Source organism: Aethina tumida, chromosome 2 (assembly GCF_024364675.1).
Source record: "Aethina tumida isolate Nest 87 chromosome 2, icAetTumi1.1, whole genome shotgun sequence".
In the NCBI taxonomy this organism is placed as follows: domain Eukaryota; kingdom Metazoa; phylum Arthropoda; class Insecta; order Coleoptera; family Nitidulidae; genus Aethina; species Aethina tumida.
The window spans coordinates 23,567,477-23,586,561 of record NC_065436.1 but is presented as its reverse complement, the minus strand read 5'-3'; the positions used below and the strand labels follow the sequence as shown (position 1 = coordinate 23,586,561).

The following is a 19,085-nucleotide window of genomic DNA, read 5'->3' as shown; positions in this document are numbered from 1 at the left end:
TTTATATAATATATAAGATGCTATCAATACGGCTGCTATTATAAATGGTACATTTTTATTTTTATAACATATTAATAAATTAAGAAAACATTTAATTTTAAAAAATAAATCAGTAACGTTATTATTTTTTTACAGGGTATGTGAATACAAATTCTCTGAATTAGCAGTTTCATATTTCAAAACATGTTTTTAAAATTAAATTTATTTAACTCGGTTCAAAATATTGTTAATATGTCACAAATATTTCTCTTTATTAGATATATTATAATTTATAATAAATAAAGTTTAAGAATTATGTCGTTTAAATAAACATAATTAGAATTATATAATGTATAAAAAATAGATAATCATGAATATAATTAATTTTTTACCTATTAAATTGTAACTAATGTTAATAAAAAAATGCATTGCATTCCTGAATACAAGTGTTAGTCATCGATTTGAGAAATATCTCGCTATAAAGTAGTAGTAAATTCTACAAATACCACCGATTAATTTAATGATCCCACTATTCATTCATAATGACTCATTCATCAATTTAACCAATATAAATAAATTATTTTTAAAATAGTGCGACGTGTTTAAAATTTTAAATGCAATTAAACGGCCTCGCAAAAATATTTATGACATTTTGATCGTCGTCAAATAAAAGAACGTGAATGAAATAACTGGGATCGAAACAAGAGTAACTAAACTGAATGGTTAGCGAGAGTTCAATTGCTACGGGTTATATTTAGAAATCTTTCGAGTATGCATACACGAAGATTTTCATTGTTCTCTAATATGATTATTCATGTGCATTGCTTTCACAAGCAAGATGTTACTACAATTGTATTTTTTCATAACATTTACTTAGAAATTCTATGAAAATCGATATAATCTTCCGTTTGTATCTGTACGATCGGTTGATATTGTCCTATATATTTATTCTGTATCTAGTGAATTTTGATCATGGTTTTGTTTCCGTGTTATTTTACATCATAGCTCTAACAAAGGAATAGTTTACCGCTTTAATCACGAATCTAGGCGCATTATCACATCACATCGTGATTCATAAGCTTAATGAATATACACATATATTTTTTTAACTAAATGTGATTGTTCTCAATTTCAGTTGGCGTAAATTAATTACATATTGGTTTTTTGGTATTTAATATGCTTAAAGTAATGCTTTAGTTATCATACATTGACTTAGCTACATTATCTCGACGGATCAAACTGACTCACTTTAATTATAAACTTTAATCTAAACTTAAAAATAATTAATATTATTAAACTGATATCACTACTATTATTTGATGCCCCACCTTATAACAATTGTAAATACATAATAATTATTCGGTTCAATGATTTGTCTTGTTTCTTTTACTACAATTAAGTGATTGATTGATATATATATATTTTTAAATTAACGATAATTTACAACTTTACTGAACATTCACATATATGTTTAATCTTTATAGTGGTTGTTTAATTATAATCCGAATCAGTCATTTCTGTTATTTGTGGTTAATGTAAGTAATTTTACATGTAATTATTATCGATTTTGATTCATTAACATTCTGCCTTTAGATTACATATATATGTATTTCTATTTTATTGACCAATATGACTTGTAACATGAAGAAAATTAAGTTAAATAAACTACAAAACTAATTAATTTCAAATAGTTTTAAAATCCTATTTATTTTTCTTTAAATCTGTATAAACAATAATGAATGTGATTAGTGTTCAATAAAAACTAAGCATTTTTTATTAGGATGGTGTACAAACTACAACACAACAATAATTTGTACTTGTAGATTGTTTATATATGAATTCAGTAATTGGAGAGGCCACAGATTATAACATAAAGAAAATTAAACAATTATTCCCGTCGTTGCATATGTTTTTTTATATATAAAGTATTTTTTTTTTTATTTTAATATTGTATAAGAATGATCTTTTAAAATATTATTTTACTAAACTTAGGAAATCTATATAAATATTAATAAGTGTAAAATTGTGAATTAAATGTTATTGTATATATTTTTAATCGTTTATAAATTTTAAAATGTTTTTATCTTTTAACAAATGTACTTATTTTAAATTAAAACAAATTTCTATCTATCTATCTTTCTTTAAATCTATATAAATGATAATAAATATAATGTCAAGATTAAAATAATTAATCTCAAATTATATGAACAGTTTTAATAAAACATGTATTCAATTCATAAAATTATATTCAATATACATTCAGAGGTGAATCGAAATATGAATGAAAATGACCATCGGTGTGAATTTTCTAAATTATTTGAGATAATTTTTTATTTGTAAAAAAGTGTTAACAGATTCGTAAATATATTAATCAACAATTTTTTTGAGTGTCTTGTAAAATTGTTGAATATTATTTATTTCAAAATGAAATTTTGATATTTTTTTAAATTAAATCATCTAAATCATTATAGAAAATATAAAGTTAATAAATATTTTTGCTTTAAATCTATATAAAAAGTTCTGAAAATTGTTTAATACTTTTTTTTTTCAGTTTAAAATAAAAATATTTTTAATATTGATTTTCATTCGTCATTCAAAAATGTTTAATGAACCCCAGGATAACTTTTTTTTTGATTTTTACTTTTATAACTTTATACTTTGTGATTCAAAATTAAAAAAATTAATTTATTTTTTTTTTGTTTTCATTTTGAATAAAAATTCAATCAAATCTTTTAAAATATTCATAAATTTTTGAAACAAATTATCTAAATAAACTACTACTAAATTAACTTATTTTAATCTAAGAAATATTTTCTAAAAATCAACATAATTATAACTTTTCTTTTAAACTATATAAATATTAATAATATTTTTAAACAGATTTTGTAATGTTTAAGATTAATGAATGTTATTGTTCTCATATATATTTTTAGCGACCACTTTATTTAATTGTATTCTAAATTTTAGTTTTTAAATTAGTACATATAATTTTATAGTAATTATGTGTTTATATAGTCATTTAATATTTGGAGTTATAGAATCGTTGTATATATGTGTTTTAAATATTTTGTTTCATATGTTCCATATAATAATTAATTTTTTTTTTTAAATTTTGAATAAAAACTAAATTCATATAAGAAATAATTTAACCTGGGTTTCTTTTTGAAAATTTGTATTCGTATATAATATATATTATATATTTTTAACTACTACTTTATTTTTGAGTATTATGAATATAATATGATGATGATGATTTTTTTAATAAATTTTAAATAATATTTACATAATGTACGTAAACTTGAACAATTTATAAATCAAATATACAAAAATTTGATTATTTTAAACTAGAATTATATAAATCAAAAGTGTAAATAGTTTTAAAATTTTATATAAAATATTTTCTATTTTTTATATCAATATTTGTAAGAACGTCAGTAACTATTTTCAAGGACTCTCAAGAAAACTTTTACATAATTTTTCTCTTTAAAATACTTGATATGTTAAATTTTCTTATATCAAATAAAAAGTAATTTTGTTTAATTTTATCACTTTTATTGAAGGAATATGCTCCTTTTTGTTTTTTTTTAATGCAAAGCCTTTAATACATTCTCTTATTATAACACCGTGCATACTGCACACTGATCTTTCTACCTTGTCCTACTTTATATTTCATCGCTATTGTTCTCTTAAAACTCCATATGCCATTACAGAAAGTCATTGACGGAATACTTTCTTTCCATGGGTTATTTACAGTCGCATTCATTATTTCTGACTTCATCAAAATGTACGTGTGTACCATCAATTTTAATCATCGTAAAACACGCCAACATTTTGTTAACGACCAGTATCGTGGACACAACAGTTTTTAATATTAAGTTGATTAATGTTTGTTTACAATTAAATTAGACACAATTGTTTATGCATAAATATTATCGTTATTATTTCAGGTTGGGCGAAATGGACAGCTTGCACGTGAGCTCGGCGGTCAATCAGCAACAGCAGTCCGGCAGCAAGACGTCGAGCCGGAGCACGTCGCCGTGCCGGCCGCGCGATCTTCATCCGATCGGCGGCGCGGTCGCCTCCAGCACGCCGACGACGGCCGCCGCGGCCGCCACCACGTCCACTGTTCCGTCACATCGACCCCATCACACGAAAACGCTGAGCCACGGTTCGGTCGAGAGTGCCAAAGTGAGTTTTCGTCGAATTTTATTTGAGCGGCACATTCCACGTCGATCGGTGTGTCGAACACGACCCGGCGGTCGGGTGGACACGAGGGAAATTCATTTTATCGTTCGTCATTATCGTCACGATTTTCTAATTTATCGGTTCGCGCTTCCGTGCCCTCCATTGACGGTAATGTTCGTTAGTCACATCGTATTTTTAGGAACTTCTGTTTGCTAATGTGCTCTCCTATTAAATATTAATTAAACTGTCTCGCATACGTGTATGTATTGTGTGCGGATTGCGTCATGTTGTAAGGAATGCTAGAAATTTGAACTAAAATAATTAATTTCACATATCATTTAAACACAAGACACATGTGATAAACTTTCAGTTTTAATGAATAAATTTTTGAACAAATTTTTAATTTAAAAATTAGAAATTGATCATTGATGGACATTAATAATTAGTCAATATTATTAAAATTTGTTTATTTAATGGCCCATAACAAACGAATAAAACAGTTTTGAGAGAAATTCTATTGAAAAATTCAACTAATATTCATTACTTTATAATCAAAAGCCATAAAAATTTGAAATTGTGAGAAAGTAATCAATTCTAGGACAAATTTTCTTTAAAATTGACAATTTTAATAGTAAATTCCGACACTATTATTAAATTTTCACAAAGAAAAAAGAAATTTCACTAAAATTATACAATTTTGCTATAAACATCCACCAAAATTGAAAAATTTAATGAAAAATCTAAGTAAGGCTTATCAGTTTTGATTCAAAAATTACATTCATTTTAAAATTTCAAAAATTAAACAGTTTTGAGAGAAAATTTCAATAAAATTGATGATTCTACTGAAAAAGTCAACTAATATTCATTAATTTATAATCAAAAGTCATAAGAATTTGAAATTATGAGAAATTAATCAATTCTAGGACAAATTTCTTTTAAAATTGACAATTTTAATTGTAAATTCCGACACTATTATTAAATTTTCACAAAGAAATAAGATATTTCACTAAAATTATACAATTTTGCTATAAACATCCACCAAAATTGAAAAATTTAATGAAAAATCTATGTAAGGCTTATCAGTTTTTATTCAAAAATTACATTCATTTAAAAATTTCAAAAATTAAACAGTTTTGAGAGAAAATTTCAATAAAATTGATGATTCTACTGACAAATTCAATTAATATTCATTAATTTATAATCAAAAGTCATAAAAATTTGAAATTGTGAGAAATTAATCAATTCTAGGACAAATTTCTTTTAAAATGGACAATTTTAATAGAAAATTCCGACACTATTATTAAATTTTCACAAAGAAAAAAGAAATTTCACTAAAATTATACAATTTTGCTATAAACATCCACCAAAATTGAAAAATTTAATGAAAAATCTAAGTAAGGCTTATCAGTTTTGATTCAAAAATTACATCCAGTTAAAAATTTCAAAAATTAAACAGTTTTGGGAGAAAATTTAAATAAGATTCAAAGAAATTTCACTAAAATTATACAATTTTGCTATAAACATCCATCAAAATTGAAAAATTTAATGAAAAATCTATGTAAGGCTTATCAGTTTTGATTCAAAAATTACATTCATTTAAAAATTTCAAAAATTACACTGTTTTCAGGGAAAATTTCAATAAAATTGATGATTCTTCTGAAAAAATCAATTAATATTCATTAATTTATAATCAAAAGTCATAAAAATTTGAAATTGTGAGAAATTAATCAATTCGAAGACAAATTTCCTTTAAAATTGACAGTTTTAATAGAGATTTCCAATAATACTATTAAATTTTCACAAAAAAAATAAATAAAATTTCACTAAAATTATACAATTTTTATATAAACATGAAACTCCAATAAAAATGGACGGTTTTAATGAAAAATTAAACTAATATTCATTCATCAATTTATAATCAAGTTATGAAAATTTGGAATTGTAAGAAATTAATCAATTCTAGAATAATTTTTCTTTAAAAATGATGGAAATTAGGAAAATTTGTTATAATATTATCTTTAATTAATCTGTTAAATTGTCTTGATCACAAAAACTACTCGTAAATTTTAAAAATACTCTAAAAATTTGCAAAAAAAAGTGTGAAAATAAATAGATAAAGACACATGAATATAAAATATAGAAATATTAACTTTTATTTTAAAAATAAAATATTTGATTTAAAAAAAATGTTATGAGTAAATATCCTGTAAACAATAGAAAAGTTAATAGTTGCTGAGTATGTCGCAATTTACCATAAAAAATGGATGTAAAATCACAAATCGTTTTTAAATTAAATAACGGTTCCAAAATATATACAATCCTGAAAGACTGAATAATATTAAAAATCAGGTATTAAACAAATTTATTATTATTTTTCGTATTTTCATCAATAAATATTTAAGAAAACGTTTTTATTCAAACAAAATTTTAGTGTCTTATTTTTGTAGTTTTGCATAATTTTAGAAATAAAATTAAATTATCATGACTCATTTTATTTTATTTAAATACTATAGTATTATAGTTAATTAAGAAATATAAAGCTGTTCACAATATTTTTAACCTCGATCCCAGGAAATTAGTCGCATTTTTATTAAAAATTTCTACGACGTTTCTATGACCTATAATAGACGAATATAAAATACTATTTGGTATCCAAAAATATAAGAACTATTTTTGACACACATAGTTTAAAACTGTATTAGCATCCGTATTAGTGGAATTTTGCTAAAAACTGATACAATTCCAACAGTTATGTAAACACTGGAAAATGAACAAAACATTTGAATTCATTTAGAATCCGCAATGATAAACGTCGGCATTATGACGGCAGTATAATCGAAGCGTGTGTACTTGCTCCAATCTCAAAACACTGCATTCCTGAAACTACATTAAACAATTTACGTTACAAATTTAGTACATTTTAAATTCATCAAGATTTTGTTAGAAATATTGCATTAAGATCTTTAACATGAAATTTATTTAACGACAAACAATTATTAATTTATCGTGTCTTACACACGTCATGGGAACAATATGCGAACAATTAATTTGAACTCGCCATTAATCGTGACAAATTAAAGGTACTGTTGTGCGTCGTCTACTAGGAATTCGACGTCCTAAAATAAAAATACACGAGCAATTATATAATTGTTGTTTAGAAATCGAAACTGCAACATTTCAGTTTAAAAATAACTAATTTGATAATGCGAAGTAGCATCTAAAGTTTGTCAACCTTGTTGCAAATCTGATAAATCCCAGATAATTGTGTAAATATTGGTTGATAATAAAATCAATACATTGTATTGAATTCTACAATATATGTAAAATTGACAGAGGCAGGACCGAATTTAATAAATGTAAATATTTATATTTATAATTAGGTTTTATTTATCACTCTGGTTTAATTTGCATATCCCACCGTTGTGATTCTGCAACTGATAAATAAACCACATCCATTCTACAGAATGAAGGAAAAAACAAATTAAATAACAAAATGTTTTAAACTATTACAATTAATGATGGACATTGATTATTTCATAAGAATTTATCTCCGGGTTTTTTGTGGCGATGCGCCAATTTTGGGTAATTGAACAATGGTTACGATTAGATAAGTATTTTATACACGAGCGTAATTATTGGGAAACCGATATTATTGTACTATTTACAGTGGTACGGTTTAATTTTGAACTTGGCAATGGCCATAATGCAATATGCAGGACATTCAGTGCAGTTACATATCCAAACATAATGGAATATTATTCGTGTTTTAATTGTGCTTTATGAGTTTAATTCGAAATGGTTCAGGATGACCGGATAGAATATACCCTGTTTATCACATCAGAAGAGGTATTTAAATCATATTGATTTCTATTTTTTTTTATTATATTGGTTTACACCAAAGATATAGAAACTTTCTTTTACGTCTATTTAATTTAAGGAAATTCGGGTGTGTTAGACATATTAATTTTTTTCATTCGGTTCAATCACCTAGATCAGGCAAATTTGTATTTTTTATTGCATCAATTTACTTAATACAGTGTTCATTAACTTTCCCCATTTGATTAATATTTAACAACAACAAATATTTTCAATATACTAAGTTATATAATTAAAAAGATTTCAAAAAACAAACAAACAAAAAGACAGTGTGTGATTTTGTTTGTTCAATCTCGATATTATATATTCATATAAACTGTGTAAGCACATTAAAAATTGTTACTTGAAATTCTTTCTTATTTTTTTAATAAAAATTACGAAAATTCATTAATTTTATTGATAATGTTAAATTAAAAAAAACATTTAGTTCAAAATAAAAAAATACAATTTTTATATAAATATTCACTAAGATTGAAAAATTTAATGTAAAGGTTAGTTCTTTCAGTAAATCAAGTAAATTTTAAAAAATCCGAAATTAGATAATTCTGATATAATTTTCAATAAAAATGGGCAATTCTAATGGAAAATTCAAATAATATTCATTAACTTATAATCAAAGGTCATAAAAATTTTAAATTGTAAGAAATTAATCAATTTTAGAATAAATTTTCACTAAAAAATAATGAAATTTCACAAAAATAATATGTTTTTAAATTTTCAAAAAAAAAAATTGAATTTCATTTATTTTCATCAGACATAAATGGACAACTCTAATAAAAATTTCAAATAATATATAATACAATTTATTTAAATTCTATAACATTTTCCTTTAAAATTACCGATTCTAATAGAAAATTTAGGTAATATTTTTAAATTTTACAAAAAATAATGAAATTTTTCTAAAACAATTTTGGTATAAAAATCTATTAAAATTGAATTGAAAAATTAATGATAAATTCAATTAAGATTTTGTTTTAAAACTCATGAAAACATGAAATAATTAAATTGTCAGACTGTTTTCTATATAGAAACGAATTTGGCACCAATGAATACATAATATACTCACCTTTCTGACGAAATAATATTTCACCTCGAACGAGAATTGTCGTTTATTTTGGTTGCCCTGAAAATATGTAATAAAATGTTTTTTTATGTAATGTGGTGTTTGAGTGACCATACATTTTTATTATTTATTTTTTATATTGCACTACTACTCATCGATTTTTCTTTTCCAAATAAAAAATCATATTCTCGACACGTGTTTCCATTTGCTTTGATTATTATTCAATAAATGCTTGATCTAATAACCCCCTTATGGAGTTCTTGTTTACATTGCGAGATGGCCCGAAAATATATACGGTTCAAATGTCATAATCCTTGGATTTTATCGAATTACACCATTACGAACCGCGTGCTTTTCGAATTCAATGAACTTTATCGCAAAAGATGTTTTTACCATATTTAGATGGAATTTATGATTGGCAATTATTCATTAGAAATGTTTGGTAATTTAATATTTATGTAGCAAGACGCTGTGAGAAAAATGTAATTCTTCCACAGACTTCACATATCATATATCATATTTACTAATGAAGGTAAATAAAGATTTCATTGTTTACACAATCTCTTTATCAGATATGTACTTATTTTTAAAAATTAAGAGAAATATTTCTTTTTATATGTCGAAAATATTTTAAAATTCTTATTTATCATAGATATTCGATAAATAAAAGAAATGTGACCTTCACTGTTACAGTCTAATCGTCTATTATCAATTACGATTTCAATCAATTACATTTAATATAGTAAGATGTTCACGTGTTGAACCCGCATTAGCACATTTCTTGCATTAATTGCAAGTTTCAGATATAAGTAACAAGTATGTCAGTTATCGTTAATATATATTAGTTATCGGAAAAAATAATTTACTCTAGTAATCTTTAATCAACATTAAGACATCCTTCAAAATAAATTTATTCAACAAAGTAATCAACAATTTTTTATCAATATTATAAGATCAAATACTCACGAAGAGAAAAGTGGGCTCTTGAGACTAAAGAAAAGGTCTGTAAGGATTATTTGAATCTATGATTCAAAGGGCACATAAAGAATCTCGTTTTTGAATGGATTTTTCATGATGTCGATCAATTTACGTTCACAATACAGTTTCACTAAGTGTTTTACCTCTTGGTAGGTATTAACGTATAAAATTCAACGTACACTCCACCACATCCATCAAAATCTTAAGTTAATCTTAGGTTAAGACTAAGAATTTGTTCTACGAGATTACATAACTTCATCCCTGGGTCAGAAGGCTAGAATTATTGTAATCATATTTGATTATTCGCAGATTAAGTTATGATCAAAAACCTAAATTACTTTTTTCGATACCTAAAATATAAAATATAAAATTTGAAAAGGTTTTAAATTATGAACCATTTATGCCAGATTTAAAATGTTTTATTTTTATATTAATCTGAGACTTATATAAATTATTATGATATGTGATCTGAAAACAATATTTGATATTGTACGCATAATTGTTGATACAAGGCCATTTCTTGATATTTAATATTTTCATAATTTAATTTTAATTGTTTGTAATAACGAAGTCCAATATATGATATTTCCAGTGATACTAACTAACGATTCAGTTTTTTATTTCTATAAGTCAGATAGAAAAAACTACCAAAAAATAAAGTAATAAATAATATTAAAATTTAGAAACAAGTAAAATAATACTTAATTAAATTCAGTCATATTAATGACAAGTAAACTCATGAGTTTTGCGTGACTCGTAAAATGTTCAATATTGGATAGGTAGTGGTTACTAATTACACTCCCGTGAACCTATGGATCCTTTCAAAGTTTATTTTGATATCAGAATGATATACATATTTATACCAAACATAATAATTATCTAGTCATAATCTGATTGAAAGTCCGTTTAATTAGTTCGATACGTGAGATTATTTTCCATTGTTTAAAATAATGAATTTCCTGCAAGTGATTTCCGTGGCACTGTCCAAATATCCAGTGATCAAACAAAAAATTTTGTTCAAATTGTTGTTAGTGATTGCTAATTTGTTGGCGGATAAATTAATGAAAAGAATTCGTCGGTCGTGATTATCTGGTGTTGCAGAAATGGGTGAGTTGTTGGTAATTCAGTATATATTTTTCGAGCTTAAGTATGTCTATGGTTTATTTCCATATTTGCAAATTGTTTACATAAAGAATGATAAATTTGTTTATTACACTTTGTTATTTTCATTGTTTTCTAATATATACTATATCTATTAAATGTATCAATAATATTTTTGTTTAAAGTTAGGAAAAAGCATATGGTAACAAACAGTTTTACAAATAAACCACTTTTACTAATTAAGTATAATTTACATATAAATTATTTTTATATATAAAAAATATAAAATCTTATCATATAAAATAATATAAAATATAAAAAGTATTATGTATAAAATATAAAATATGATATAGTCGTAAAAGGTATAATAGAATTTAATAGGGAATAAAAATACTTTTCAAGATTATCTTTTCCATTAAAAAAAATAATTGATAGTGCCCATACGATAATGGGCAATTTGGCACAAGTCATCTTTGTGGCAAAATATAATTAGATACATAAGTACATATATAGCCTATTCCATATCTGCATCAACTATTGTATTTATGGTGCAAAATTATTGTGATTTAGCCAAGTTTACCTTGTTTAGTAGTTATTATATAATAACAGATATACCAGTGGTCCAGTATAAGTATACTTACTTTCGATTTCCTAATATAACATATTAAAATAATATTTATGAAAATATTATGGGTCTAAGATTTTTAGTTGAAAAAGAGAAAAAAAAATTTAGTAAAATTATTAAAAGTATTATTTTAAATTTTCTTCCTGTCTGAATCACATTATTTCTAAACCATAAAGATAGTAATTAACTATCATCCATTAGTTATGGAACACCTTGTGAGTATAAAATAATTAACACTCATCAACTAGTCGCTAATTAGGTGAAAAATTTCATGGACACATTCAAAAAACATCACCTTAATCACAACAAATTCCATCGACGTTCCCAAATCACAAATGACGAAATCATCTGTCCAACTCCTCGTACCCCCGACTTTCTGATCGACCCACAACATGGATCGCGATTGACCGTAGAACCGCGACGGCGCTTTTGAAAATCGGTTTTCTCAACGAGAAACGGTGAAGGGATTTTTCACGCGTGGTTCAACTAATTTTGTTTTCGGTTGCGGTTTGTATGGTCGTTCCTCTTGCGGCGAGAGGATGAAGATGCACGTTGTCCTAACGAAAAACTCCATGCGAGGGTTCATACCTTTTTTGGGGGTTTGCTAATAGTTTGTCTGGAGAAAAATTATTTGTTTGTCGGCGAAAATGGATAAGGAGAATATTTTTGCTTTTTACGGTATTGTTGTATGTATATTTTCTTATATTTCTTCACCTGTGTCCTGTGTTTAACAATTAATTACATATTTAAGATTAACTTTTAAAAGCCTAATTAAAACATTTTTCGAATATTTTCTTTTCGTTCAGTGCATTACTGTGAAATTGTTTTAAATGTTATCACTAACTCCAGCCACACCATTCGATTCGAGTATAGCAAAAAATATTTCGAATCAAATCAATAGTGGTCGTCGTCGATCATTCTGAATTATTTAGTATATCACCTCGATTCTCGATTTAGAAATATATTTTAAGTATATTTTTAATGCCATAAATAGGTTAAACTATTATTAAATACATAAATGTATAATGTTAATGTTAATTGTGTATTTAAAAATATTATAGGAACTTACTTAACTCATGAAAATTCTTTGGTACCGGAATTACTAACTTTGTTTAATGAGTTTATCTATATTAAAAAAATCAATTTAAAGGAATTATTAAAAATTGATTATCTAAACAATATTTGCTGTTTGTTTATTCAGTTAAATTTCTGATCTGTTCATAAAAACTCATAAGAATTTTTTGACACACTGATACTTCCGGAAGCATATTGTTTGTCAATATTAAAAACAATTAAAATTTTAATAAAAGGGACATTTATAAGAAATAGGAAATTATCTGGATAATTACAAAAATTGATAATTGTGAAAAATAATTTCTGATAATTAATCAGACATTTACTAATTTTATTTTCTATTCAAAACACTTAGGAAAAATTATATATTTTTAATTTTTTATTTTTTAAAAGTTCAATAAACTATTATTTCTGGAAGCTTTCCAGACCAATTTTTAGGAAATACAAAAATTCTTAATAAATTTTGATATAATTATTAAATTATCTATCAGTTTTATCACCATTTGGACCTTTAATATTTTAATAAGAGATTATAGAAATTCTATATTTATAATAAATTATGATGACGATAATTAAGATAATCAGTCTTTTAAAAATTGAAATTTTTTATTTCTTAAACTTTTCTATTCGATGAATTATTATTTCTAGACAAATTTTTGAAGAACACAGAATATCTTGATAGATTTTGATATAATTATCAATTGATAATTTTGATATAATTATTAATTGACCATTTTCAGTTTCATCATAAGTTTCTTATTATTAAAACTATTATATCTCTTATAACAGGATGCATAAATTTGATTTATTTGTAATAAATCATAAATTATTTGGATAATTATAAAAAATTATTAATTGTTGATAATAATTTAGGTAATTTTTTATCTCTTTAAAACAATTTGACTCAGTGTCATGAAAATGAATAAATTTTTTAATTTTTTTACAATTATTAATTGATAATTTTCCGTTTTATCATTATGAGTTTCTCAATAATTATTTAGTTAATTAATTGAGTAATTCAAATTAATTTTTTTAATCAGTATCATAAACAAATTTTGGGAATATATTAATATTTTTGTCGGATCTCATGAATGTTTATTTGTTTTCTTATAGGCAAATTTTGAAGGAATACAAAATTTCTTGATGAAGTTTGATATAATACTAGTAGATATCAGGATATGATGCTTTTAATTTTAAGTCTATATAATTGTAACAAAATATTATCGATTTTTTTAAACAAATATTTAAAATGACATTGACATAGAGTTGGTGTAACTGTAATTACTATGATATGACTTTGATAATTTAAATTTTTTGACTTGAAGTCGTTTACTCTCACATTTTACATAATTTCTACACAATATTTTCCGACCAATGTGAAACACGGGAAAATTCTTATTAAAATATGTTCGTCATTAGTCTGTCAAACCTAGCACGAATTACCGAAGGAACCTATTTCATAGTACGTAATAATAAACTTATCTAATGTTCGTTAAGCAGACATTAAAAGGCATCTTTCCCTGTTTCAGTCCCAAGATGGAGGCGGGGTGAGCTATGCACACCGGACGTCGCGACACCGCTCACCGACCACCAGCTCGTCGCGCACCGGCCCGCCAGACCCGGACGATTCGACGACATCGGTGGCGGCATCGGCGACGGCCGCGGTGGCCATGTCCGCGTCCGGCCTCGACGACAGCCTGGCCATCGCCCTTGCCGCCGACACGTCGGCGTCCGGTTGTCTCACGACGGCCGACCATCTCGAACACTCATCTTTCCTATCGAACGGCAGTTCGGAGCACGGGCGGCAGGCCACCGATGACGAGGTTGATCGCGTCGATATCAAAACCAACACCGTGCTCGATCAGCTCAAGGAGAAGATGAACAGGGTTAAAAATCTGATGAAAACCGAACAGAAACTTCGAGACGGTACGTTGGAAAATGCTGACAGCGAAGGGTAAATCGCTGTAGACGAAAAATTATTCATTTTCTCTTATTTGAGGAATGTGTCTAGATAAGGATATTTTATAGTAAACGGGCAAGTTCGATGAAGATGATTGTAGATATTCTATAGATTTCATTGAATTTTTGTCCAGTTTTATTATTTGATTATTGTACTGTTTTCCTCCCTTCAGATGTTTATGAGATACCTAATTATTTCAAACAATGTTTACATTTTTCATTTATCTGATGTGTTAAAGACCTTCAATTTAAACTTTCTAGAACTATTATTCATTTGGTTTTTCGGTTTCAGATAACGTAAACGAATACCTTAAACTTGCGTCCAATGCTGACAAGCAACAGGTCCAAAGGATAAAGGCTGTGTTCGAAAAGAAAAATCAAAAGAGTGCACAGGTCATATCGCAGCTGCAAAAGAAGCTGGACTCGTACCAGAAGCGGTTCAACGAACTGGAAACGCACGGCCTGTCCCAGAGCCATAGACCGCCGAGGGAAGTGTTACGCGATATGGGACAAGGATTAAAGTAACTAATTTTTCTTTATCTAATTTTAATTCTAAAATATGTTTTTATTTACTTATTTAATTAACATTTTGTGCTTTTTAGAAACGTGGGAGGGAACATCCGGGATGGTATAACCGGATTCAGCGGTTCCGTAATGTCAAAGCCGAGGGAGTTTGCGCATTTAATCAAAAATAAATTTGGCAGTGCAGATAATATTAGTCAGTTGTCAAGTAAGTATACGTTTAAATAATTTAACTTAACATGATTACACTAGTGTACAAATATTAACAAATCAGCAATTAACAGTACATTGGTTTGAAATTTATTATTTGTATACATAGTTGAGATTTAAACAGATTTAACTGCTAAGCTTTGACTTAGACTAATCAAAAGAATTTATTACAAAATTGTATGTTTCTTTTCATTCCTACCTTAATATCTGGGAAACTTTTATATAAGTATATATACTAAAGTTGAAGGTAATGATGGAGTTTGGTGTTTAGGATTTCAAAATTTCATTTACATACATTAAGTTATTATAACAATTGTTTATAACAAACTATAAAATATGCTGAGGCTACTTTCAGTATATTTTATATTGTATTTCGTGCAAATTTTAATAACTTAATGTTACATTGTAGTGCATGGTTTTGCCTATATTTTAGATCAAAAATTGCTTTAGGGCAACTGTATATATACCGACTGCATATAATTGTACATTATCAGCCCTTTTAAAATGTATGTTTTTGCATAGGCGGCGTTTTGGTCCCTTTTTCTTTCCGTAATTTACATATTAGCTCAAGTAAGAAATATATCGTTGTGTGTGTTTACATTCTCTTTATAAATATTAAATAAAGCACTAAAATATTATTGTAATGAAAACAAGGATATTGTATATATTTTTTAAATGCACAGAATTTTTAATTTAATTTTAATAGAATATAAATCATGAAGGTATATTAAAAGAACATTAAACATGTTTTATGAAGAATAAAATTGTAGTAAAAATTTCCAATACAGTAGTGGCCTTAATTAAGTATGTAAAATCGTTGTCATTGACTTTTCGTTATTTTATCTTTTAGAAATTTTTAATTAAAATTTATTTCTTGAGAATATAAAAAAAAATAAAATTTATTTAGTAAATAAACTTTAATGTAGATCTGTAATTTTTATTTTTTATCAAATTTATATAAACATGAAATTTAATATATTGACACTGATGACTGTTTGATCTCTTCAGCATGCCTCAAGCATATTCAGTTCTTGTTGGGGTATATGCAGGCTCTGCTGGTGTTGATTGCTTGAAACCCGTTGTTTTAGCATATCCGATGGATGCTCGATAGATCAGGTGACCTGGGGAGAAATTGTAAGGATCATTGACAATGCCCCTTTGGTAATGGAATTATAAACTAAATCCACTTAGTATTGACTTCTTTAAAAATGAATGTAAAGTTTTTTTTTATATTTGTGTCAAATTTCATAAAAATAAATAGAATAAATACAGCGTATATATACAGTCAGGTAATTTTAATTCAAACAAGATTTATAATTTAATAACTTTTGAACATGAGTTTATATTAAAAATAAGCTGTAGTACTAGAATTTTATGCCTGTATATATAATAAAACCAGACCCGCAAAAAACTAAATTTAATTTATTGAAAATTAAAGTCTTAGTTACATTTTTAAGTTAAATAACAGATTGTTAAGTACAGTTGTTTTATATTGACCACTACTGTATAAGAAATGTTTTGGTAAATGTAGTCTGTAAAGACTGTGCATTTAAAAGGTGATTTGTTTAATATTTTCGTGGAGTTATTTGTTGTTTCTAACCGATGATTTCTATACTATGTCCTAATCATTAACACATGCACTTTTCTAAATTTTATTATTTTACGGAAAACATTGGGTGCTCAAAATTCACAAGTTTTTTACATCATTTATCTTTTACAATTACGTCAATTTGCGATGATAACAGCACACATCTGTTTGAAATCAGGAAACAATCGAGACAGACTATTAGAATGTTTGAGCAGTTTCAAAATTCCGTGTGTCGTCACTCCCACCACCCCCAAAATGGAAATGTAACCCCCGAACTAACAATGCATGTCGCTTGCACCGCACTGTAACACCCCCCGATTATAATCCGTAGCGTGGTACATAGGGCCTGGTGCGACGGGATCGGAGGGCAGCGGCGGCGGAGGCGCCAACGGCGGCAGCGACCAAGGCGAGAAGGTCCATCACGGATCGGCAACGCTACCGGCCACCTTACACATTGTAACGTCGCAGAGCTCCATGACGAGGGCGCATGCGGCGAAGTTTCCCAGCGACGAGGGTAGCGAGTGCAGCAGTGACAGTATTGAGAGGTGGGTCCTTGTCGGATTCCGGTTTGCAATCGTTCACCAACTTTATTGACTCTAAAGCTTTGCACATTTATTTAAAATTGGCAACAAGTTTATTATGTATTTATCTTTATTCAATAAACCAATGAAACTCAATAAGTTGAACACTGAAAACTTTCACACGAGTTGTGATCAACTTATTTCATTATACTTTATTCTAAAGGTCTATTTTCTTTTCTAATTACAAACAGTTTAAAGGAAGACGAGTAAGTTTCGATGGTAGATCGCTTTGTACAATTTAGCAAAATTAGTTGTAGTTGAAGATACAGATGTAAGTCGTCCAGTTTTAAAAATGAAACTGTCAAATCTTTTCCCAAGCGGTACACTATATTAATGTGGCTAAGAGCATAAAATTTATTTGATTGAACTTATGCTGGACATTTTCCAACTGAAATATAGTAATGCCAGAGATTTGCCGTTATTAATTCCAGACAAACAACGATATGTGAACGTAACAACTCAACGTTTTATGCTAATGCCATTCTTTCGAAAGTGAAATGCATGTTTTGGTCTTACTGAGTTTTATAATAAAGTTAATTTTTGGTATTTTTTAAGGTACCGACCAACAGACAGTGGGAACCAAGAAGCTCAATTTAAAACAGTTTACAGTCAATTACATATTAAGCAGCTAGAAATAGAACATTTAAAAAAGAAATTAGAAAGTTTAGGAGCCAAATTAGAGAGTATGAGAACGTGTGAGAATGATATTAGTATATTAACAGCAGCATTACAGGTAAAAAAATCTATATATAAATAAGTACATTTATTTATTACCTATTATGTTCATTCAGGATGAAAAATATAGACGGGAATCGCTAGAAGAACAAGTTAACGATTTGACGGAGCTCCATCAAAACGAAGTTGAAAATTTGAAACAAGCAATGGCCGATATGGAGGAGAAAGTGCAATACCAAAGTGAAGAGAGACTTCGAGATATACACGAAATGTTGGAACATTGCCAAACAAAGGTAAAAATACGGTTATTTGTACTGATTCAAATATTGACGTAAGCGTAAACTTTCAGATACAAAAAATGGAACACCAAGCTCTGCAGCAGCAACAATATGTTACACTGGAGGGACTAGACAATTCGAATGCGAGAGCTCTTGTCGTAAAACTCATTAACATCTTACTGACAGTGCTACAAGTAGTATTACTTTTGGTAGCCACCGGTGCAGGCATAATCATGCCTTTCCTGAGGACAAGGTAAAAACAATTGTTATTTGTTGCTATGTAAATGCTTATGCATCTTATTGTTATATATTGTGGAACGTTTCATTCATTTTATTTCTACAATATATCATCACGTCAGTCTTGGTTTATAATCCTCTTTTTTGTTTGTTC

The 19,085-nt window shown here is 27.0% G+C and overlaps 1 protein-coding gene across 9 annotated transcripts in view; it reads left to right on the top strand.

The window, feature by feature from the left end:
* LOC109600039 (transmembrane and coiled-coil domains protein 2) overlaps nucleotides 1-19,085 on the top strand; it is a 30,017-nt gene that overhangs the window by 9,032 nt on the left and 1,900 nt on the right. For 4 of the 9 annotated variants that reach the window (XM_020016101.2, XM_049962853.1, XM_020016098.2 and 1 more), the window contains exons 2-10: nucleotides 3,927-4,167; nucleotides 14,411-14,807; nucleotides 15,133-15,361; nucleotides 15,443-15,570; nucleotides 16,095-16,142; nucleotides 17,504-17,705; nucleotides 18,297-18,474; nucleotides 18,533-18,709; nucleotides 18,766-18,947. In XM_020016101.2, the coding sequence (XP_019871660.1) occupies nucleotides 3,937-4,167; nucleotides 14,411-14,807; nucleotides 15,133-15,361; nucleotides 15,443-15,570; nucleotides 16,095-16,142; nucleotides 17,504-17,705; nucleotides 18,297-18,474; nucleotides 18,533-18,709; nucleotides 18,766-18,947 (1,772 nt within the window). In that variant the 5' untranslated portion in view covers nucleotides 3,927-3,936. Of the gene's footprint in view, nucleotides 1-3,926; nucleotides 4,168-7,944; nucleotides 8,011-12,439; nucleotides 12,494-14,195; nucleotides 14,344-14,410; nucleotides 14,808-15,132; nucleotides 15,362-15,442; nucleotides 15,571-16,094; nucleotides 16,143-17,491; nucleotides 17,706-18,296; nucleotides 18,475-18,532; nucleotides 18,710-18,765; nucleotides 18,948-19,085 lie in introns of those variants that run through there. The other 5 variants (XM_049962854.1, XM_020016105.2, XM_020016104.2 and 2 more) reach the window with 5 other exon arrangements.